Source organism: Ammodytes marinus, assembly GCF_949987685.1.
Source record: "Ammodytes marinus genome assembly, chromosome: 11".
NCBI classification, from domain to species: Eukaryota; Metazoa; Chordata; class Actinopteri; order Uranoscopiformes; family Ammodytidae; genus Ammodytes; species Ammodytes marinus.
The window spans coordinates 18,890,729-18,915,231 of NC_137215.1; the positions used below are offsets into that span (position 1 = coordinate 18,890,729).

Consider the following 24,503-nt stretch of genomic DNA (forward strand, 5'->3'; position numbering starts at 1 on the left):
GGCTCTGGGCTGTCAAAGAAAGTCACGCGTTTCAGTCTTCCGGACGAGCAGCAATTTGGCAAATTTTTACGACAGCACCTGAAGGCAGCAGCAGCAGCAACAGCTCAGTAAACTCATTAAGACCGCAGGATAGGGGTTCTCACATTATTTAGCTTTAGATTCGCATTTTGGTTCTATTCTAAATCTGCAATTTTGTTTTGTGTGCATTTATTTTATTTTTAAATCCCGTAGTGAGTTACCGGTGTGAATCCCACATGGCTCCCCAGGCGGTCTTGCTCCTGGTTGTGTTATCCTGTGTCCTGAAGGCGCGGTCCTGCTGGGCTTATACCTGTCCGGCCATCTGTCGCTGCAGCGCCGACTCTTTTCAGTGCAGCAGAGACGTTCAGCTGGCCTACCGGTTAGGAGCAGCATCCGTGACTCGACTGTAAGTATCAAAACTTTGCAGCTTCAGTGTTTATGGCTAGCATAGTGAAGTGTAGACTACTGTCATCTTCCTGGGGTCTGTAGGCTACCTCACACTGTTCAGTGCCCTTACTTTTTAGACTAACTTACTAACTTTTACTTTTATTTTACTGTATAATTCGTTTAAGGACTTTCAGCTAAACTTATTATATAATTTATTATAAATGTAACTTTGAAGGATGACTTTTTCTTTGTTGTTTATGTACTTGTTAATATTGCAGAAGGCTTACTCATCTGCCAATGAAAGAAGTCCCAACGTATGCGTTCAAGGAGCTCATCAACGTTACAATAATGTAAGTTTTTTCTTAAATGTTCTGGGTTTAAATTAGGATTCGAGGCCCTGTGCTGATATACACTTTCATAGTTCCATCAAGGCTAAAGCAGAATGCAAACTACTCAAAACGTGTGACTTTTCTTATGTCAGTTACATTAAGCACTATACATCATTCAAACAGTTGAATTTAAGTTGCAGGATGCCAGTCTTGAAATAGATTACATAACACTTGACCTAAAACCCATTTGAATGAGACCTAAATTAACATTTACAGTTATATTATCAGTAATACATTGTGTGCTTTTGGTGCTGCAAACAAATCCGCTGTAAGGAAAAACATATAGGACCAAAAGGAAAACATTTTCTCTAAAATAATCTGTGAGTCCTTGTAAAACTTGTATCAAGTATCTTTCAAAATATACAGTAACCTTACTCTCCCTGTAGCACCACCTTTTGTTCTGTGTGTGGAGAGTATTCTTGGGATTAGGAAATGAAGCACTACAGTAGCTCTAAAATGTACACCACTTAACAAAAGACGTCTGGAAATGGTTTAGGTTCCATATTTTTAATGTGTTAAAAAACATTGTAGTAGTAATAACTTTCACAGGTAGTCCGTGTTATTGTATATAAGCAGCCTCTGGGCATTTATCCCATTCAAAGAATCGAGATCATCAATTCAGCTGTGATTGTTATGTGTACCAGCTCTTCCATTAAAAATCCATATAAGAGAGGGAATGTGTCCAATAATCTGGGGAAAAGATCTGGAAAAGCAGAAAAGCTACAGATTTTCATCAATAGACTGATCAATAGCTGTCCCCTTGGCTAAAATGGCTAACTGGATAAAACATAGTTGTGCCAAATCCAATTACACCCGATTGAAAACATAACCTCTTTTCATCTAAATTGCCGATTCTTTTGATTAATTACTCTCATATTTATCGCCTTCACAGCTCCTTAAACCATGACATTGTCCCCCAATTGTTTAACCATTTGATTAACATATCCCTCTAACAGGTTAATGAGCAGATAACCTTTGTTGGTAGTCTGTGGTGAAATCACATCCATATTGAGCTGGTTTGTGTTGAGCGTGTTTTGGCTTTTGCTCTCTGCTCATCAGGGACACGTCTTATCAGTCACAGATACTTGCAGCACCCACATGTAATTACATGTTGTCTCAATCGTTAAAAAAAAGTTTAAGGCGATAACACATTCCGTTAGCAGTCCAAAAGCCGTGATCTTTCATCTCTTTCCAAAGGCTGTGTCAAGGTAGAATGACATGAAGAGCTCTTTGTGTCACCAATGACGCACACTAGTAAATCACTGTGCAGCTTCGTCTAGATGATCATGTGAAAAAAGCTTTTAAAGTGCTGTGAGTGGTAATTATGACAGTACTAAATGCGGTCAGAGGATGGGATGGAAGGACAAAATGAAAGAAGATGAAGTCTTTTAATTGTTTCTTCTTTTTAAATGGAAGGAGAGTGACGATAACCTAAGAAGAATGTTGGCTGATTGCAGTGACAAATTACGATAATTAAAAAGGAAAGATGGAGAGTGGCTCTGGAGAAAGGGCAGTCAGGCTATGCCTGCACCAGAAAACAAAGAGTTCCAAGGACAAAACAAGGAGTCTTGTTGACTTTGTCTCTTCATGTCTTTGTTTAGTCCTCCTTGTTAAACATCTTCACTCAGTCTTCCTGGCCCAGATGCATCCGTGATGTATGTTTGGAGCTTCTCCAAGAAGGATGTGAAGCGTGTGTGTGTGTGTGTGTGTGCAGTGCCCCAGTAATGTGAATTGGAATATTTCCCTCTCGGTTTGTATCCCCATATCATTCAACTCTGCCCTATTTCTATAAATAAGTGCGTTTAAAAGTAAGCAAGGAAAGAAATCCATTAATTGAGTTGCTCTTAAAGCTCCCATATTATACACTTTTCGGTTCTATTATACACCATATTATATGGTCTTAGTGGTCCCTAATACGTTTTTCTTTAATTGTTTGCTGAAAAAAACTTTCAGATAATTTATTGTACTATGCTGATGTTCAGCTAATCTCACAATGGCCTATTTTTTAAAAAGAGCTGCAGCTCCCCTCGTAAATATACAATCTTTGAGCTCCCCCCGCCCCCTGTCTGGAAGCGAAGCCAGATACCTGATGTCTGTCAGGGCCGTGGACCAATAAGAAATAGGGGTGTGGGCTGCACAGTGGAAGCTTCTGGCTTTCCAGTTTTTGAGGTCAGAAACGAGGAGAATTCTGACTGGAGTATATTGGGGGGGAGGGGGGAGGTTTCAGAAAGGGGGAGAGTGAGAAAAGGAGAGATTGTTATTTTTTTATATTTTGGCAGTCTCTAGGCACACCGTGGACCCATAGATATGTTAGAACACATTTAAAAAGTGCATTTAGCATAATATGTGACCTTTAATATTTGTTTGAGTAATATCCCATACTTAGATTAAACTGAGACCTTAAAGGGGACATATTATGCTAAATCTCGGTTTTAAAAGTGTATTTCCAAGGTCTACTAGAAAAAGTTTTCATGGTTTATTGTTAAAAAAAACATTAGTTTTCTACCATTGCCTATTTCTTCATCGCCTTTTCCAGCCTTTTTTGCCTCGATCTCAAAAGGTTGGTTTTGACATCTACCCCCCTTCGCAAAAAGCCTAGTCTGCTCTGACTGGTCAGATCTACATGGGCGTGCATGCACGGCCCTGCTCATTTACTCTATACCTACCTACATGGGCAGGGCTGTACGCTTATTTTTTAAAGTGGTAGCACTGGTGCTAACAAGCAAAAAAATTCAGTAGCACAAAAATAAATTTGGTAGCACACAAAGTATGATCGAAAACTTGCATGACCCTAACCCTTGCATTTAGCTCTAATTACCTTTGAGCATGTCATCTTGGTTTTATTTGAGATTCTCAATGAATATGATATCCTAGTGTGCAGTAATAATTGTAGAAAAATGAATAGGGGTGCACTGATTGCAATTTAGACAAAAGAGTCTAACCTGCCAATGGCAATTTTTTTGCTGATTCAGAATTATTTCCCCCCCCCATAAAACTATAAAAATAATGTCTATACCTATATATTTTTATAAACATATCATTATTATATTAGGCTAATAATAACAAACATTTTTAGAACATTTCATTCTTTTAATGAAAACCATACTTTAAAACATTGAACATATAGCCTATTAAATAAATTAGTAAACATAGTTGTACAATTTAGGCCAAGTTAAATAGGTTGTGTCAATCTTTGTTTAAATCATAGATAGTTACTGCTGTTGGCTGCTTTCTTTATAGGTCCATGGTTGACTGCAGGGCTGTGAAGCGCTAACTTCCTGTTCTTACCTGCTTCAAAATAAGAGTCAACTCGCATTTGGCTAGTAACCAACTTTTATTGTGAAGGCACACAGGAAATGTTCTGTTTGCACACGCACTAACTTGACTGAGTTAATGTAAAGAGAGCCGTCTCCTTCCTGTTTTTAACCGTTGGTGAAGTTAGACACTATAATCGCCGCACAAGCACAGATCCCGAGCACACATCTTTCACCAGCCAAAGTGGAGGGTAGACTTAATAACTTACTCGCCTAAGACTACATTCACCCGCATTTGGAGAGTGTTAATGTAGAGCCCTCTAAGCAGTATTGTGCATAGCTCCTCTGTGTCTCAAACAGACAGCATCTGCTCATTAGCACTGGTGCGACTGGACTTGTATTCATCATCGCACGTGATCAATTTCAGTAGCAAATGCGATCAAAACTGTCGCACTGTACAGCCCTGCTACATGGGCATGGCACACGCTCATGCAGCTGTCAGTTTTGTTTACTTTTAGCCAGCATGGAGACCAATGTAAACATGTTCTGCTTCATTTCTACCGCAAATATCGGCACACTAACCAGTTCTAAACTAAAAGCTGTACAACTGAACCTGTTCAGACAGGAGTCTGAGCTGAAAACTGTGAAAATGGCATCAAGATTTCTAATTTCCCTTACATTATCCTCAGGTAAATACAGTTTAATTATGTCACAGTCAATAACAGAATATGAGCTAAGTATTTATGCATAAACTCTCTAAACTGGTAACATACATCCTGTTTTACGTTTGTCTTTACAGGTTCAACTGTGGAATGATCTACAGCCCAGTGGAGTGAAAAAGCTTTGGTTGTGAAGCGATGCCGAGTTGACATGTAAAAATGTACAGTAACCATAAAGGAAAGGAATGTATCCTGAATCATCTCAAGATTCACTGGAAAGGCATTATCTTTTGTAAAATGTATGGTTGAACTAATTATGCTTTAGGTTTGTCAGAGCTGCAAATTATCTGACACAATTTCAATATCTAGTAGATAATGTATCATTTGTATTGTGATCACTCATTCATAATAAAGTTTTACTGTTAAAAAATGTATTGTGTTGCTTACTGTCACTGTTTGCTACCTGTAGTAAAGGATTACTTGAAACTCACATTTTCATAGTCAGGATGTTGGACTAAATTTCTGACCGCATAGACTTATACATTTTTCATTTCACCCCTTTATCTCGCTGAAGATTTTCTGATAAAACAGTATCGTTACATTTTAAAAAGACCAAAAATATCCTTAAAAATAAAGCAATTTATTCATAGCCAGTGGAATGAAAATATAAAGTGTACATATCAAACAGAAGCAAAGCCATAACTTTTATGCAACTGTCCAGTTGTTGTTGTTGGGCCTTGAAGAAGACCACCTGTCCCACCCAGTGAACAGTCCTCCTCTGATGGAACAGATAGTGTGACGGTCCTGGTTGGTCAACGGACAACTCCTCAAACACAGGCTCCGTCAGGTCACTCAGATAGCTGTAAAACATGGCACATTCAATAGCCCCTTTTACACAGAGATTGCGGCATATTGACGGAACAACATCACTCCAATATGCCGGCTTTGCTTGCTTCTGTGTTATTTACACAGAACCAAGCAACGCCGGCCTGCTGGCGCATCAGTAGTCCCTTTTACACAGCGCTCCGGAATGAAAGAGGTGCTTGTAAACAGCGTCAGGTGTGACGTAAACATTTAGCGCCGCGCCGGTCAGCTGCTTTACAACAACAACAATGGCCGGTGAATTGAGAGCAGAAGTGCTGGAGCTTGCAGTAAGAGGGCCGTATTTTACTGTCCCCACGATGTGCCAGTTGATCTCGCTACGCGCTGAGTCCAACATCACTGGGACAGTTAACCAAACTGACTAAATCAATCCGACCGCTTCACCTCTGTGTGTGTGTGTGTGTGTGTGTGTGTGTGTGTGTGTGTGTGACAGGTTGGTTGTGAGCGAGTCTCTTTGTGAGGGCAGCGATCTGCCAATCAGACATACACATACACACAGTGTGTGAAGTCACGTTACTGTAGACAGAAATAAAGTGTGGATATACGCTCAGACTTAGGATAATAATAGCGGCGGCGGAATGTGTTAGCAAAACAGTAGCTCTGTGGCTAACAGCTGAGCCGGAGCCTTCAGTCAGCTGAAGCAGACAGTCTAGCGGGGCGAGCAGACTATTCCCCCGTTACTAGGTCGACCTTCAAGCTGAACAAGAGCCCTCCGCTGCGCGTCGGGCTCCTGCTTCAGCTTGTCGGTCTTTATTTCTAGCAAGTGACCCGTTCGCTATACTTTATCCCTTACTTAGCCTAGCCTAGCTTTCCATTGTACAACTTCTCCTGGGCAGAAATAGACTCATACACTCTGCAAAATGAAGCGCGGGGGTTTGGATTGAGCAACGGACCTTATGATCAGATAGATTATACGCCGTTCCTTTTATTTGGTGATTTTTACGGGACATCAGGCCGCCGTGGTTAATGTTAAACACACGTCCTTCAACTGCTAACATGGTCGCATGTTTAGAACGTAGACTATGGAACGTCAAACGCCCCCCTGTTCCGCAACAACAAGCTGGAGCATTTAAACAGAGAGGCGGAACTGATCGTGTCGGGAATCTTACTACCCCCCGAGGTAGTAAAATTCCCGGAATGATCACTCGCACCTTTCTTCCCTCGTTCCGCAACTGTCGCATTTACACAGCTGGGGGGAGGGCCGAAAGGCCGGCATATTCCCGGCTTTCACTGGCTGTGTAAAAGGGGCTATAGTTACATCATGTAGCCTAGCTGACATGTATAGGCCTACATCATACATCTGTAGTTATGGCAAAGCTACAAACTGATGAAAATATTTTTTTTCTTCCATTATAAAATAAGATAGGCTACTAATAAATTCAGTATAGCCCTTGCTCAAGAAGCAACAAGTTCTGAGTGATACTGTGTGCTGTTTGAAATATATCGGACAGGAAACAAACACCAGCAGAAGCAACTTACAGTATTCCTGTCTATGTGTACATTACAATGGATATCATGTAATAGGCATACTGCTGCTTGTACCACACCTGCTTATAACTACACACTGTCCACAGACTTATTGCAGTGTGTACTTTAGCTATACAATCAGACAGCTAGCAGGTAGCAGGCTGAAGCTATTAAAACAAAAAAAACTTCAGTTTCCAACACACCATTCAGTTTCACCGTCTGTTTTTCACACAGGGGCTGTCACTGTAGGTCTAACGTGAGCTCACAAAAGAGCCAAAGAACAGTCACTGCCAAAGACTCACAGCTCTAACGGTAAAGCTAGCGGACGCTAACGCTAACTACTAAACCCCGCGGCATTCTCTCATTTCAGTCGGTGTTGGTTATTATAGGAGGGATAAAATAAAGCACATTACAGACATTGAACTAACAAATGGCCAGGATTATTTTTTAAATAGGACTACTTACATTTCGGACGGATGGTGTCTCTCAGTCTTCCTGGCACAGTCTCCTCCACCGTCCAGTAAAAGAGCTTTGATCACACTAACAGATTGCAAACCTTTGCTGGACATAGCCTAACAAAAAATTAAGTAAATCCATTCAGCCCTAGTCTGCTTCGAGGCTGGGGTGTGATGGTAGCTTGAGGATGAGCTAACACTGCAGCTTGCTTCTTCTCTGTTATTGCATTAGCAAGTGGAGGCTCAGGTGTGTGTGGTTACCAACGGGGGCGTCGAGATTTGCCAATCAACTGCCGAGTTTCTGGTGAGCTTTCCCGTGGAAGTATAATAGCCTATGTTAACGAGCTCGACCAATTTCGTCACTAGTCGGTGTATTTTGGAACAGACCTTCAAATCCCCCATTTTTCAATTTTCAATTTATTTCAGACCAGTGTTAATTTCGTAGACTAAGACTATGACGAAAAATATTCGTCTACGAACCTTTTTCACGGACGTAAACTAAATAAAAACTAAATAAAAAGGCAGATGTGATGACGAAGACTGAGACTAATTTAACTGACACTATAGTCTACGAATAGGAACTAGACGAAACTGTTAGGGCGGGACGAATGGAGAAGAGATCCAATCAGAACTACTCTTTTTGTGGGACAAGTTGGGAAGAAATCCAATCAATGCAAAGCAGCGAATTCAACCCTGTGTCGGTGAAAATCGACGGGAGACCGCGCAGGTGTGAGCGGGTGGAGTGAGCCGCTGTGCTGAAAAACTCTGCGGTATGATGGACAAAAATGATAGTCAGGGATATCCTGCCCGTTAACGATGTCTAGGGGAACGGCTAAGTTCCGCTATCCGTTTGTAGTAGGCTCTGTCTCGAGTTTGAATACACAGAGCCATGTGAAACTGCGGCCTCCGTCCGTTAGTTTCTGTTTTTAAGTTACAATCAACTCCGACGCAAGGACAGCGTTCAATTAAAACCTCTAATTGTATTATCTAAAAGGCTTTGATGCAAAAGAAGTCCGAACACACACAGCGGCAGTGTTGCTTAAAGGAAGGCGCAGTTGCTCAAATTTATCAGCACCTCAACTGCGTGCTGCTGCTGCTGCCCAGGGACGGCCTTAACGATCTCGGGGCCCGTTTCAAGACCTAGTGTGGGGCCCCCCACTTTTTAAAAATATTTTCTTTATTTTCTTTTTTTTTTATAAATAATGCTTGTGCATGCTCCCCGCAAAAAGAAAAAAGATTGTGGCATCCAGTTGGTTCATAGACAGATCATGAGATAATGGACCCCCGGACACAGGCTCTTAAAGCCCCCCCTCCCCCCTATCCAGTCAGGTACACTGATTTTATGTGAGATTATTACTAATGAAATAGAATACATGTTTTGTATTACAACCATTAAATCTGTGTCTGTATTGCATATTCAAACCTTAATACCATTCGATGAAGAAAAACACTTAGTCGACAAAGTCCGCTGTAGATTTAGTCAAACTAAAATCTGCTTATATTTAGTAGACTAGACTAGACTAAGACTAAAATATTTTAGATGACTAGAATAGGACTAAGACTAAATGGTGTGATATTCAAAAGACTAAGACTAAGACTAAATCAGAATTTGCTGCCAAAATTAACACTGTTTCAGACATATCAAAATTTACAAAACAAAATGAAAAGCATAAACAAAAATAAACAAATAACATATTGAATTGATATGCCTGAAAAGGAGTAGGAAGAAGTATAACTTAAATAAGCATCCCAGAATAAACTGACAGATTTGTCTTTTTGAAGCTTGTGTGTGCTGGTAGGGACCCCAATAACCTAAAAAGTGTGCCCAAACACGGGAAAGTAAATTTTTCATTATGTCCCCTTTAAAGAGGACCTATTATACTACTTTTCTGGTCTTAATTTCTTGTTTTACACTGCTATAGAGCAACCTGACACGAATCGCATCACAAAAAACTATGTAGATTTTCGGGAAGCTCTTTCTCTTATTTTGGCGATCCAGCATGCACTGTAAACACTTTGCTTTTGACATTTCCGCCCCCTCCCCTCCCTTCCTGAAAACCCAACTTCGTTGCGATTGGTTACCTTCCTTCCGGAACACTTTCAGTGGCGGGAGGTGCGAGCATGGACCTATAAGGGCGCGAGGCAGACGCGAGTAGGAAATTGGCAGCATTACCATACATGGAAACATCCGCGTGGTGACGACACCAAGTTACATGCGACGTCACAAAGTTACAAAGCGTCAAGCCGCTTTGAACACGTGACTTCTCGACTGGCTAGAATAGTGTCTTGTGCTCTGCACAGACACCCCAGACGGTAAGCAGGGAATACGTCGAAATGCATGTACGTCATTATTTGATAATCTAGTATGGTTAAACATGACTATAAATCATCATAACAACGTTTATAGGTCATAAAAGTCAAAAAGTATCATAGGTCCGCTTTAAGAAGTCATTGTTCACAGGCTCTCGTTATCTGTTGACTAATGTGGGGACATTTTAATTTCAATTTTTGCCGTAGTGAGATTTCCCAGAGTGACTGCATCACAGAGATACAGACACATGCATTCCTGTCCCTCTACAGCCTGGTTCAAATGTAAGTGACAATTTTCCTTCCATGCACATGTCAAATTCAAGCAGCAACTGATGCGAGAAATGATTCATTTGAACACCTGGAAGCCTTTGTGTATTGCATTTAATTCTACAGCTGCGGGATTAGCCTTTCCATCAAGAAGAGGTTCATGTTTGACCTGCAAATGTAATAATAGGGGGAGTGCATACTGAGTTGATTGTCCCCTCCCATGAAGCCATTAAGAGGAATTTACATTTGCAGAAGTTATTTCAATATCGAAAGCTGAAGATTTAACCTTCCTGCATAATACGTAAAATCCTTAAAACCATAATAATTATGTTCACAGGAAATTGCGTATAACTTTGTCGTAGGCAATTTACTGTAATATGTTCATGGGATTATTCCATTAAAAGCAGATGATTTTTTATTCCGTTTTTGTTAAGTTATTACATTTGCGGGTGTAACATGCGTGTTTTAATCGATGACTGTCAGAGCAAATGTGTTTGTTTGTTGGCAGCGCAGTGACAACAATATCCTAATTAATGATAATTTTTCTCATTTGAATTCCTGCAGTTCAGTGCAGAATATCAACAGTCTGAGGTTCATTGCAAAAGGGGCCTTCACTGACCTGCCTAAACTGGAATATTTGTAAGTCATTCTGTTATTTTTACACACACACAGCAGGCAGTTTAAACTTGTACAACACAACTACATTGCAAATAATAACTGTGGCTTTACCCATCACTGTTATTAGTAGCGCTTTTACTATAATTCTGAAAAGGTCAAAAGCAGATGGACGGGAACATGATGTGATGGACAGAAAAAAATTGCTCCTGAAATTCATACCAACTGACCGTCTTCTTGTTTTCATCTGCTAACGATCCACTGTCTCTGCTGCTCCTCTCCACAGGAGCATCTCCAACACAGGGGTGGAACACTTCCCAGACTTCACAACTATCTTTTCCTTGGCACATAACCTAATACTGTAAGTAATTGCATTTAAAAATAGTGTTTTCTAAACTGGATTAGTGTCTTTCTTCATGTTGAAAAACTGCATGTTCTTTGTGTTGTAACTCTAGAGTAGAGCCCAAGTTGTTTATTACGAGTCCAGTTTCACCTTTACCTATCATTGTCATGATGAATATACATATTTTTGTATAACAGATTATTTAACCAAAGAGCATATGTCATTGTTGTCCCGTCTTGTGTGCAGAGAAATGGCTGACAACATGAGGATCAGCATTATTCCTGCCAATTCTTTCCAGGGTATCACAAAGGAATCTGTTGACATGTGAGCACAGGAGCCAAATTCTATTTGTTTCCTCATTATCAGAGCTAGGCGCAACAGTTTGAGACCATTTGTTAAGAATGTATTGGTGTGTCTCAATTTGCTTATTGAATGAATTGGATGTTCATTTCTTTGACCTTGGCGATATGTGCTTTTGACAGCGATCTGAAATTTATAACATTGTGTCCTTGGCAGGAACCTGGTTCGAAACAGCTTCAAAGAAATAAAAGCTCATGCGTTCAACGGGACCAAGCTCAACACACTGTAAGCATTTTGATGATCAGGACTTTTCTTCCCCTCATAAGTTAACAATACAGCTGATACAGTATGTTTTAAAAGGTTAAAGGTTTTTCCTTTTCTAATCATAAAAAACTAAGTGTACCAGTAAACACACATTATGTTAGACTAAACAAAGATCGTCTATCCCGTAGTCTTCTTGCTCTGCCCCGGATTGTTGAATGTTGATGGGTAAACTATATCTAAAGACACCCTGCAGTCTAAAAATAATGCTCATCTTCCTCAGTGTCAGGTTGAGAGAACACGAAGTGCATGAGATATGGTTTGGGGCATTGTTTGCTGTTAATGTGTCATCTTAAATGTTTTTTTTTCACATTTCTTGTTAAGTGCAGTAGTACGGTTTGGACTGGAGGTCATTTGTGTTACAGTCATTTCCTTTATGTCTTTTCTAGGATTTTGAAAGATAACTTTTATCTCAGTGACATCCATGAAGACGCCTTTGAAGGAGCCACAGGTCCGAGTTTTCTGTAAGTGACATTTATTCACGTTAATAGAAACCAATAAAATACATTTTCCAAAAGTCATCCTAAAAATCAATGAAGGAAGAAGTATTCAAATCCTTTATTTTAAGCAGCTATAATCAATGTACTCATATTCACATACATGAACTAATTATGATTTATCTGCCCAACTCAGAGCATTGTAGAATTTATTGCGTAGAATTTAGTGCATAGAATTTATTTGCATTTTTCGCAACAGACTTGTTAGAAATGGAAGATAATGTGCATACATTTGTTTTAATTTGTGTATAATCACTTGAAAATAAAAGTGTTTTTATTACCTTAGAATGAGTGTTGTAATATCTACATAGGAGCGAGGATGGCGCCATGTCTCTACAGTAGCACACAGCCTTTACCACACAGTTTTTATATATAGTGGGTGTCCGCTGTTAATGCACTTGTTTGAAGACAAAGTTGTAGCCTACTAAAAAATAAATAAATACATCTTAACCCCATAACTTGATATTAGGGAAAGACTTTAGGCAGTGGTGGATCTTTAGTAACTTTAGCTTCTTCCTTGAAGGCCACCGTATCTTCTGCACATTTTCCTCAGAAAGGGAGGGGTTAGCAAAGCAGCATTGCAATATAGAATCTCACAACTAGATGCCATTAAATACTCGGAAAATACACACAGTACCTCTAAAGCATCTCTGAGCTCATCGTCTTGGATTTACATCCCACAATTTTTGTATTTTGGTTCACTCTTTTGGTGTCTTTTTCGTCCTCAGTAGACAGAAAAAAAGGGAATAGGTTGATGTATTACACATTATTTTGTAGGTAAAATACTGTACATCAATTTATATATAGTGGAGTACATAGCACAATTCCCTGTGAAATGTAGTTGGAGAAATAAGTATACAAAATAAATACTTTAGGAAAGTATGTTAACTTGGCAGCTGTTCTTTAGTTAATGTACTAGTTGCTGTCCACCACCATTGGAAATGATTCAGTCCCTAAAAAGTCCATGTTCCATGACAATCCAAAAAAACAAAAACAGGGTTTTTCCTGGCTCAGAATGGGCCTTTGGGGGGTCAGTAGGCTACGCGACCAACTTTTTTTGGGGTCGCGACTATGTGCGACAGTAGGCAAACGGTTTGTGTATTTTAAGAGGGTGTGGGGTTGGGAGAGGGGAGTTTCTGTCCAGCTCAAGAGCTTTTCAGTCAGCCTGTCAATCACTGCGTTACCATGGAGCTCACTGACGCTTATGAAATCACAATAAACAACCTGTAGATATGAAGTCAAAATACTAATAATGACTAGGCCTACCTATTTAATACTTTAATTATTTCTAATTGATCTAAACCTGCAAGAAATCTTAGTTGACTCCTGCACCTGCTAGTTGCCCTTCCTGTCATACCCTATTGATTAACTGTTTAATTTATTGTATTGTATTATATTGAATTTTTTTAAAGTGTATTTTATATATTTTTGTAAAAGTGTAATATATATATAACCTTGTTTTCACTTTTAGCACTCCCCTCCCTCTTCCCCTTCAGGCTGCACTTGAAAATAAGAATTTTGTTCTTAATTTGCTTGCCTGGGTAAATAAAGGTTAAATAAATAAACCATGGAAATTGCAAGAAGGTAGGGCTGCTTGATTATGACAAAATCACAATCATGATTATTTTGAGTAATCACATTGTGTTATCACGATTATTAAAGACAGTCAATCATTGATTTAAGAACATTATGCATTTATTTTACTTTTTACAAGGTTTTTTTCTAATAACACCATGACTTTGGACTTTAAACAAAGGCCTAATTGAACTGAAAACAGGGAGAATAGAAATAGGCTAAATAAGTGAAACATATTTTTAATAATTGAATAAAATAAATATGTCAAAATAAAAAGTTGTAAATGGTGTTGATAGGGCACGTCTTTTGATAGCATTAAATGTAAGGGCATGATTTATTTATGTCAAGGAGCAGGGTGGATAGGCAGTTGCATTGTTGTGTTGACAGTTGTGGTGGCAGGAGTCAAGGAGCTTTAAACCTCCTGTGTTTTTTATTCATTGATTGCTTGGTCATAGACCACTATGATTCGATTTAAAGTGAATAAACAAATTGGTCGGGATGTTTAGAGGTGCAGATCAGGTCGTATATGCCTTCTTTTCTCTCCGTTTGTATCTCTCTCTCTCTCTGTCTCTCTCTCGCGGTCGCGTATGTTACGTGACTCGCGTGTCCGCGCGTGACATATCTTGCACATTATTTTAGTTTGTTGTGAGTCTGAAGTGTTTTCAGACAACACAATTAGTTTTACCTTTTATTCTCGTCATCTAGAAGTTTTTCAAAACACCCGGCAATGCGCAACATCTCCCTCGTACTCTCTGGACCAGCCGATATAACTATCAGGTGAGGGAGGGGCCGAGCGGAGCGCATAGCAGAAGGGTTCGCTGCATTTACAAGCCTGCATGCCCCGGCGTGCGGAACAATGATAGTTTAATAACGATTATTTAGTTTTCATGATTGAGGGAAGCCGTAATAGTAATCGAAAATTAAATTCAAGTTATTGCCCAGTCCCTCAAGAAGGATGACTTAAATTGGGCTGAATTTGGAGAGGTTTTAAATAGCTATATTTGATTTTCCTTTGGCGCTGGATAAATCCGCTTTGGCGTGCGCCAAAACGTTCTCTATGCAGGAAAAACCCTGAAAAAACAAACGATAGTTACGTATGTAAGTAACTACGGTTCTATGATTTCCGGATGACCGCCAGAGGCGGTGCTTTCAGCACTGGATGTTCCATCGCGCGCATGCGCAGGTCGAGATCTTATACCAAAATAGTCACCTGTGACACCTGGGTGACCCAAGAATATGTATATATTCCGGAAGTCACTCGAGGATCTGTGCCAACTGGATCTTCTCGCGGTATCTGAGAAGTCCGAGTGACATAGAACCGTAGTTACATACGTAACTATCGTTCTATTTCGTTCCTACTGACCGCCAGAGGCGGTGCTTTCAGCACTGGATGACTTATACCAGAAAGGTCACGAAGAGTCCTCACCAATTAAGGGCTTACAGCCGTCAACAAGACAGCCGCCATCCCACAGGATGAGGAGCAGAAACATTTTCTCTGTAGAGCCGCGCAAACGTACATGATGAAGACCATGTAGCTGAGGCGCAAATGTCCTGACGTGGAACCCGCTTCAAGGCAGCCCAAGATGTAGCCATACTCCTGGTAGAGTGGCACTCAACGGCCAAGGCCTGGGGAGCCCCTGTGCTCTATATGCATTCACAGACCACATCCACAAGCCAGTGGGAGTGTCTCTGTTTGGACAGGGCAGCCCCCTTCCTGCAGCTCCCATAGCAGACAAAGAGGTTATTTGTCTTACGCAAGCTGGTTATTGCCACAACATATGCCCTAAGCGCCCGCACCGGGAACAGTGGGTCTGACATTCTTTCTGCACCCCCTGGTGAGCCCAGGAGATTAAAAGCAGCCAACTCGATCGATTGGTTTACATAGTGGGGAGACAATCGTTTGGATAGGAAGGATGGATTTGGTGAGAGCACCACTCCTGACCCTTCTGCATGCCAGCCCAAGCACGCCTGGCTCACTGACAAGGCATGGAGTTCACCGACCGTTTGCAGTCGCAATGGCAAGGAGGAATGCCGTCTTCATAGACAGCCGTGTCAGGTCTGCCTGACTCAGCGGCTCAAATGGGGGTAGACCGAAGGCCCTCAGGACTACTTGCAAGTCCCATGATGGTGCCCTCAGGGGTCGTGGTGGCTGAATGAAGCCTCTGGCCTCCCTTCAGTAACTGCCTGACTAGGTAGTGGGACCCTACCGTCTGGTTATCCACCCTTGCATGTGCGGCCGATATCACAGCCACATAAACGCGCAGGGTGGAAGCAGCTCTCCTGTTGCCCACACAGACTGCAGAAAGTGTAGTATCACTCTCAATGAGCAAGTCCCTTGGACTTCGCCATGTGCCATGCACTACTGTGCAAACAACTTCCACCTGTTTGCATAGAGCCATATAGCGGAGAGTGCCCCTTGAACTTAAAAAAGGTCTGGACCTCTGACTGGTCGCAATACGTCAACAGTGGGTCCTGGCTATCATGACCCACACGCCCAGCTGCAGGCGCCCCGAGTTCGGGTGCCCTACATGTGTACGCCTACCCGAGACAGAAGTTCCTGTCTCTCTGGAAGGCACCAAGGGTCTCCTTTGAGGAGTTTTAGTAACGCTGGGAACCATGGCCTTCCTGGCCCATGTGGAGCCACCAAACGTAGGCTGTAACTGCAATGCTGGACCCCATCCAGTGTTGACAGTAAAAAGAGAATTATGCCTCGTTTCCACCGAGTAGAGCGGGTCGGATCAGAGCGGCTCAGAGCGGGACAGCTCACTTTTAAGAATCTCGGTGTTGTTTCCACCGCGGACCCTACCCTTACTGGTGGGGCGGGGTTTAGGCTGGACTGCGATAGCTGCCGCCAGAATGTGGGTTAAACTATCGGGCTGTGGAACAACTGTGGTCAAGCCAGCGGTCTCTCGTTTTTGCTTGGTCAAACCAGCCGCTTCTTTATTTATTCCCCCCGTGTTGTTGTGAGCACAGAGACGGCTCGGTGCAAGTTGCAACCGATAGAGACAGTGAGAGAACAGCGCTGGCTGCGGCAGCTACGTGACATCGTAGCAGTGGGACACAGTGTAGCCAACTGATTCATTTAATGACGAGGAAAAACACCACACAATAAACAGTGCCGCGCTCACAAGCCAGCGATCTCTCGTTTTTGCTTGGTCAAACCAGCCGTTTCTTTATTTATTCCCCCCGTGTTGTTGTGAGCGTGTATTTACTAGCCTACTATCTATGGCGAAAACACACAGAGACGGCTCGGTGCAAGTTGCAACTGATAGAGACAGTGAGAGAACAGCGCTGGCTGCGGCAGCTACGTGACTAGTGGGACACAGTGTAACCAACCGATTAATTTACTGACGAGGAAAAACACCACACAATAAACATTGCTGTGCTCACATTTTCGCCAATACACAAGACTCTCTTCACTCTTGCCGAGATGACTACACATGGCGGAAATTATTATTTCGACCAATCAAATGACGGCTCCGCCGTTTCGGCCCGCTTTCAGGCGGCTAGTACCCCTACGGAGGAGTACTGAGATCGGGAGCGGCTCAGAGCGGTTAGGTGCGCTTAAACCGTACCCTACCCAACTTTTGGCAAATGAAAAGCCAAACTACCCGGACCGAACTGCTCCGATCCGACCCGCTCTACTCGGTAGAAATGAGGCATTAGAGGAAATGCATAAAGCAGGCTGACCAAGCATTAGCCAGAGCCTCCTGTCTTAGGGGACTGGTCCTCTCCACTCTAGGAGAACCAAGGGGGACATTGGGTCTTCTCTTCGGAAGCAAAGAGATATGCCACTGCCCTGCCATACTTGTCCCAATCATGCCTACCACCTCCGGATGGAGTCTCCACTCCCCGGGGGGTGGCCCTTGGCGAGAGAGAAGGTCTATCGCTGTGTTCCAGACACCTGGAACATGGACAGCTTAGATAATGGGGGAGCACCCCCATAAGGAGCCCTTGCGTAACCCGCAGGCCCTGCTTCGATCTGGTGCCCACCTGGTGGTTGAAGCCTGAGTGCTAAGAACCCTGCAAGGAGTTCCAGCCTATAACATGCTCCAGTCTCTGCTGGGCATCCCACTGGCCTACGACAGTCCTGCACTAATAGACTGCGTCCCAGTCTGACAAGGAGGCGTCTGTCTCTACAACCTCACACCGGGAGATTCCTCCCTAAGGGCGACCCTGCAATCAGGGATGCCCTCTCTCTCCAGGGTCTGAGGGCCCGAAGGCACTGCCCAGACACCCTGACCATCTTGCGTCTCTGCCACTTGGGGTCCAAGTGGAGACCATTCGCCCATATCTGAAGAGAACTCACTTTGAGAAGGCCTAGTCGGACCCTCATGGATGCCGAGGTCAGCATACTTATCAGTCAAAGGAAGAGGCTGTATTCCAGCAGCCTCCCCTGCATGAAGTGCTGTAGTAGCTGCCGAATGGTAGCTACGCGCTCTGGAGAAAGGCAGGCTCGTATGGCCGCCGAGTCGAGCACCAGCCCCAAATAACTCACAACCCAACACATGGTGTAAGGTTGCCCTTTGTAAGATTGATCGTAAGGCCAAGCCTGTTCCCGGCTGGCTAAGGAGCGTGGCTGTGTCCCTGACCGCCTGCTCCGGAGTTGGGCGAAATGATCAACCAGTTGTCTAGGTATGGCAGTACACCATACCGCTGAGCTGTAATGGCGACAGGGATTCATTTTTTCATTTTTCTTTATTTATTCTCGAAAGAACAATTGAGAGTTACCCTCTTTTACAATGACGTCGAGACAGATACACAATATACAATGAGAATACACAACAAGCTTACAGAGAGACAACAACAATTAAAACATTCAGATCAATTGAATAAAACAGAACAATAGCCTAATTAAAACAGTTACAAGTGGAGTGGGGCTGATTCAAAATAATAACTTTAAATTGGTTAACAGTTATGAGTGTATTTATTTTAATTTGATGTTGTAGGCTGTTCCAGGAGTCAGGGGCACTGTGGCTAAAAGCAGTTTTACCAAGGTCAGACTGGGCGTATGGAACATATAACATGAGCATTTCAGTTGAGCGGGTTTGATAAAGCCCATCTGAAATATGCAGCATTGTTGTCAAATAGAGTGGCAGCTTTCCGGTCAGGGCTTTATATATAAAAATATGCCAATGTGCATCACGTCTCTCTTTAAGAGAGGACCACCCAACCTTTTCATATAAAAGACAATGGTGAGTGTCATAAGCATCTCCTGTAATGAACCTTAAGGCAGAGTGAAAAACGGAGTCTAGGAGTTTAAGACATGATTGAGATGCATGCCTATAAACCACATCACCGTAATCAAGGACAGACATAAAAACTGCCTCAATAATCCTTTTCCTACTGAACAACGGGAAGTTGGCTTTGTTCCTATAAAAATATCCAATCTTTTGTCGCAGACAACAGACAAGATTTTTTATGTGAAATTTAAAAGATACTTTTTCATCTATCCAGATGCCGAGATATTTATATTCAGTGACTCTTTCAATTTGAGATCCATTATTTGTATGAATATTAAGATCATTAAAATGTATAGTTCTTGCTCTGGAGAAACACATATATTTTGTTTTGTCTGTATTAAGAACAAGCCTGAGGTCCACTAGACAGTCCTGCAGGGATGCTGCCACACACTGTTTAATATACGCAGAGCCAGGGACGGCCCAAACAGAAGAACCCTGAACTGGTACACCTTGCCCAGAAATGCAAAGGGGAGGACCACCTGTGGCATTGACACAACCCAGTCCGCCTGAGTGATAGACTGGAGGCCACCTGCAACACGCAGCATGTGGAAAGGAAGAACCGTGAGGCACCGATTCCGCCCTCTTTGCCTGAGGCATGAAACTACAGTTCATGCATGTGTTATCTGACAGTGCTTCCCTCAGGTGCTCACCCCGAGACCTGCAGGGCACTTGTCATGGCCATTCTCCACTGTAGGGAGGCCATGAAGGCGTCACAATTACGGTTGTTTAGCATGTCAGCAATTTAGCAGGCTAGGCTAAATTAATTAGTAGCCTACTCAACCGAGCTTCAGGCGCAAGCACCAGGGCAACGGAGCGACACCCCTAAAAGTAACAGTGACGGCGACTTTAGGAGGCCTAAGCTGCCCATTGTCGAGCCAATTAAAATATGCATCTGTTTAAGGTATGCAACCGGGCTTCAGGCGAGAGCAACCGAGCCACGGTGCAACGTCGCTAGAATAATACAGTGGCGGTGTAAAACTATGCCGCCCACTTGCGAGCAAATACAGTAGCCTGCGCAGACACGACAACGGTGTGACAGCTAAAATAACACAGTGAAGGCGACTTTTGGAAACATAAGACGCTCACTGGCTAGCAACTAATGTATGCAACCGGGCTTTAGGCGAGAGCAACCGGGCTTTAATAATCCAGTGGCAGTGTAAAACTATGCTGCCCACTGGCGAGCATAATTACAGCAGGCTTCGCACACAAGCGCAACGGTGTAACGTGGCGCAAATAAGCCGCTTACTGGCAAGTAAATAATGCCTGCAACCGGGCTTCAGGCAAGAGCAACCGAGCCACGGTGCGACACCGCTAGAATAATACAGTGGCGGTGTAAAACTATGCCGCCCACTGGTGGGCAAATACAGTAGCCTGTGCTGACACGACAACGGTGTGACAGCCAAAATAACACAGTGAAGGCGACCTTTGGAAACCCAAGACGCTCACTGGCTAGCAACTAATGTATGCAACCGGGCTTCAGGCGAGAACAACCGAGCCACAGTGCGACACCGCTAGAATAATACAGTGGCGGTGTAGAACTATGTCGCCCACTGGCAAGCAAGTTACAGTAGGCTAGGCAATTGAGCTTTAGGCGAGATCGCACCCAAGCAACAATGCAACCCCCTAAATAACACAGTTCAATTGAATTCAGTTTATTTAAGAAGGGGATCAGTGCAAATTAATAAAACACATAATCATACATGGGTTAAAAAGCTAGAATTAGCCAAAATGCTATTCTCTATCTGTAGTCCCCTAGCAGTGTCAGCGGCTCTAGGTAACCCCAGCACACCCAAGCAACAATGTGCCTTAAATAACACAGTGACGGCAACACTTGGATCCCAAGACGTTCACTGGCGAGCAAATAAAGTAGCCTATGCAAACAGGCTAAGGCGTGAGCTACCGTGCAACGCGGCTATAATAATAAAGCGGTGTGAAACTAAGCTGCCAACTGGCGACACACTACAGCAGCCTACACACGTGCAACAGTGTGACACGGCTAAAATAACACGGTGAAGGCGATTTAGGAAACTAATTCGCCCACAGGCGAGCAATACAGCAGCATACAGTGTATACAACAGCATACTAGTGTGTGGAACGGCTCACCCACTGGCAAGCAAATAAAGTAAGCTATGCAACGCAAGGCTTAGGTGAGAGCACACGACTGGTGCGACACAGCTCAAATACAACAGTGAAAGCGACTTCTGACCCGAAGCCGCCCACTTGACGAGCAAATTAAGTAGCCTATGCAACCGCTCTAGGCGAACTCAGCAGCCGAGCAACAGTGCGACAATGCTACAAAATACTGTGGCGGCGGCTTGGACCCCAAGCCGCTCGCTGTCGATTAAATCAAAGTAAGCAACCGGTCTAGGCGAACTTAGCACCCGAGCAACACTCAACAATGCTAGAAAAACAATACATTCGAGCATACAATTAGCAACCGGGCTTAGCGAAAAACACACAAGCAACAGTGCGAACAAAGGAATAACACGGCGACTGTGAAACCAGCCGCCGCCTGACAAGCTCAATTAAAGCAAGGTGGAAAGGTGATATTAGCTTCCGCGATAGCCGCCGGCTACGCGTAGCCTTCACACTTTACTCACCCCTGACCGGCCGCAGCCGAACGAATTGCAAGTCGCAGCCTCTGGTGGACGAAGTCAAATCGAAGCACCAACCCTTAGGTTACAAAGCTACTTGCGACAAGCTAATGGTATACTATCACACAACAATAAGTGTGACCTGCTAGTCCGCGAGAAGATAGAAGGAACAGATCCTCGAGTGACTTCCGGAATATATACATATTCTCGGGTCACCCAGGTGTCACAGGTGACTATTTTGGCATAAGATCTAGACCTGCGCATGCGCGCGATGGAACATCCAGTGCTGAAAGCACCGCCTCTGGCAGTCAGTAGGAACGAAATAGAACAGCTAATTCATGACTGAAGTGAAAAATTAGAGGACAATCGTAGATTTACTTATCTTTTGTTGTTTGTATTAACTGCATTAAGGCTTTCAGATTTGAACTGGGTGAGTGAAGCAATATTAATATTCACAACCATGTGTATCCTTTCATTGTACAAACACTAGGGCGGTGACAGCCTGTCTGTGTAAACAACCAACAAGGGCAGGCAGGACTGCTGAATACTGATTAATGGGCAAATAGTGCAGTATGCGTAGCATGCAGCTTACAAGGTCTCTGATTGCAAGCTAACTGCGTTATAGATATGAAATGTCCTCTTATCTTGGTTATAAATAAGTGTGGTATTCACTGACACTCTGGAAATGCCAAAGGCCTTCCATTTTGTTCCTGCTGGGTCCAGTCAGTGTGGTTCTTGTGGCTGTTTTTAGATCATTTGAGTAATGTTAAGTTACAAGTAATCTAATCAAATAAGAAAGCAAAGTGGATCCTGAACGCAATTTATTTGCTTGGGATAAAAATGTACTCAGTGTATCGTAAAGGCAGTAATTACAACCTGCATTCTAAAATGTATGTCTACGTTCTGTGTGTGTGTGTGTGTGTGTGTGTGATTTAGGGATATTTCCTACACAGTCCTGAGTTCCCTCCCCTCTAAAGGCTTGAGCCAGTTGAGGTTTTTGAAAGCTAGCGCTGCCTTTGCTCTGAAGACCCTCCCTCCACTGGACAGCCTGGCTGATCTGCGGGAGGCTGAGCTCACATACCCCAGCCACTGCTGTGCCTTCCATACGTGGCGTCGGAAGCAAAGGTAACTCAGAGAAACAAATCCATTCACATCTGAATAAAGAGCAGCAGCTGTGTCCCATAAATACAAATGATCAGTATTAATTAGCAGTTGAGTTAATTGATGATTTGTGCTGTCTAACATGTTCCCTTATTTTTTAATTTAAAAAGGGAAAGTGCCTTAAAGAACTTCACAAAGTTTTGTGATTTCAGCGAAACTAACACGTAAGTAACTTGACCGCCCACGTAGGGACTGTGCAAAAATTATTTGGTGGGGGAGAGGGGGATGAATTCTATGATGCATATTGAACATGATCATCCCCAAATTTTGCCAAATAATGTCACTATAGACTTGATGCTACTCATTTTGCCATAAAAAAAGTGCACAAATAATTTATAAAATGGTCCATTTTACTTTTTTCTTTGGTTTGGACACAAAAGATTTTTTACAGACTCCAAATCGACCAACAAAATCATTAAAATAAATAACAAAATGGTGTACACTTTTTCCCTTTTAGCTCAGAGCTGTCACTGAAACTTAATATAACATTTAACTTCCTTGTATTTCATCTTTTCTGACTCCTTTCCCTATACGCAGAAAGTTTCTATGATGCTTTGGGATTTTTATTGAATATTAACATTCTGTTCATTCTTTAGAGATCCCACTGATGATGGAATGAATCTTATGGATTACATCAACTTTCAATATCCAGACCTAGCCTTTGACTGTGTCAACAACCCCTTTGTCAAGTGCACGCCAGCACCTGATGCTTTCAACCCTTGTGAGGACCTGCTGGGCTTTACCTTCCTGCGCTGTCTCACTTGGATAATTACAGTTTTGGCTGTGACTGGTAACCTGGTTGTTCTACTTATCCTGCTAGTGAGCCACCATAAGCTAACTATCTCTAGATTCCTCATGTGTAACCTAGCCTTCGCCGACCTGTGCATGGGGCTTTATCTGATGCTTATTGCCTTCATGGACTCGTACTCCCGTCATGAATACTACAATCACGCCACAGACTGGCAGACAGGCCCCGGATGTGGCATAGCAGGGTTTTTGACAGTGTTTGCCAGTGAACTGTCAGTATATACACTAACTGTGATTAGCCTTGAACGCTGGCACACCATCACCAATGCCATGCATGTCAATAAGAGGCTGAGGATGCACCATGTGGCAGCAATGATGGGGGCAGGCTGGGGCTTCTCTCTGCTGGTTGCCCTGCTCCCTCTAGTGGGGGTCAGCAGTTACAGCAAAGTGAGCATCTGTCTGCCCATGGACATCGACACACTGGGCTCTCAGGTTTATGTGGTGGCTGTGCTCATTCTCAATGTTGTGGCGTTCCTGGTGGTCTGTTACTGTTACATATGCATATATCTGAGTGTTCGCAACCCAGAGCACTCTACCCGGAATGGAGACACCAAGATTGCCAAGCGCATGGCTGTGCTCATTTTCACAGACTTTGTGTGCATGGCGCCAATCTCCTTCTTTGCCATCTCTGCAGCCCTGTGTATGCCCCTCATAACCCTGTCAGAATCAAAGATCCTGCTCATCCTCTTTTATCCAATCAACTCCCTCTGCAACCCTTTCCTGTACACCCTCTTCACACGGGCCTTCAGGAGGGACATGTGTCTGATGGTGAGACGCTGTGGCTGTGGCAACAATGACTTCTACAAGTCACAGACTCTGGCTAAACATCCAAACAGCACCCAAAAAATGTCCACCAAAAAACCTCACTCCCTAAGCTTCTATGCCTATCACATTAAGATGAAGGGTTGCTATCTAAACAAGGGAACCACATGACCATCAATGTAAGAGAATAGTATCAT

General features: G+C 43.0%; 1 protein-coding gene across 1 annotated transcript; it reads left to right on the forward strand.

Moving 5' to 3' along the window:
- Positions 1-254: 254 nt before the first annotated feature.
- LOC307257395 (lutropin-choriogonadotropic hormone receptor-like) lies at positions 255-24,477 on the forward strand (the record flags this gene model as incomplete). Its single annotated transcript, XM_080036622.1, has 11 exons — positions 255-424; positions 684-755; positions 10,029-10,103; positions 10,653-10,727; positions 10,990-11,064; positions 11,293-11,370; positions 11,563-11,631; positions 12,057-12,131; positions 22,513-22,701; positions 22,848-22,901; positions 23,334-24,477. 11 exons carry the CDS (start codon positions 255-257, stop codon positions 24,475-24,477), a joined length of 2,076 nt encoding a protein of 691 aa, XP_079892748.1.
- Positions 24,478-24,503: the final 26 nt, after the last annotated feature.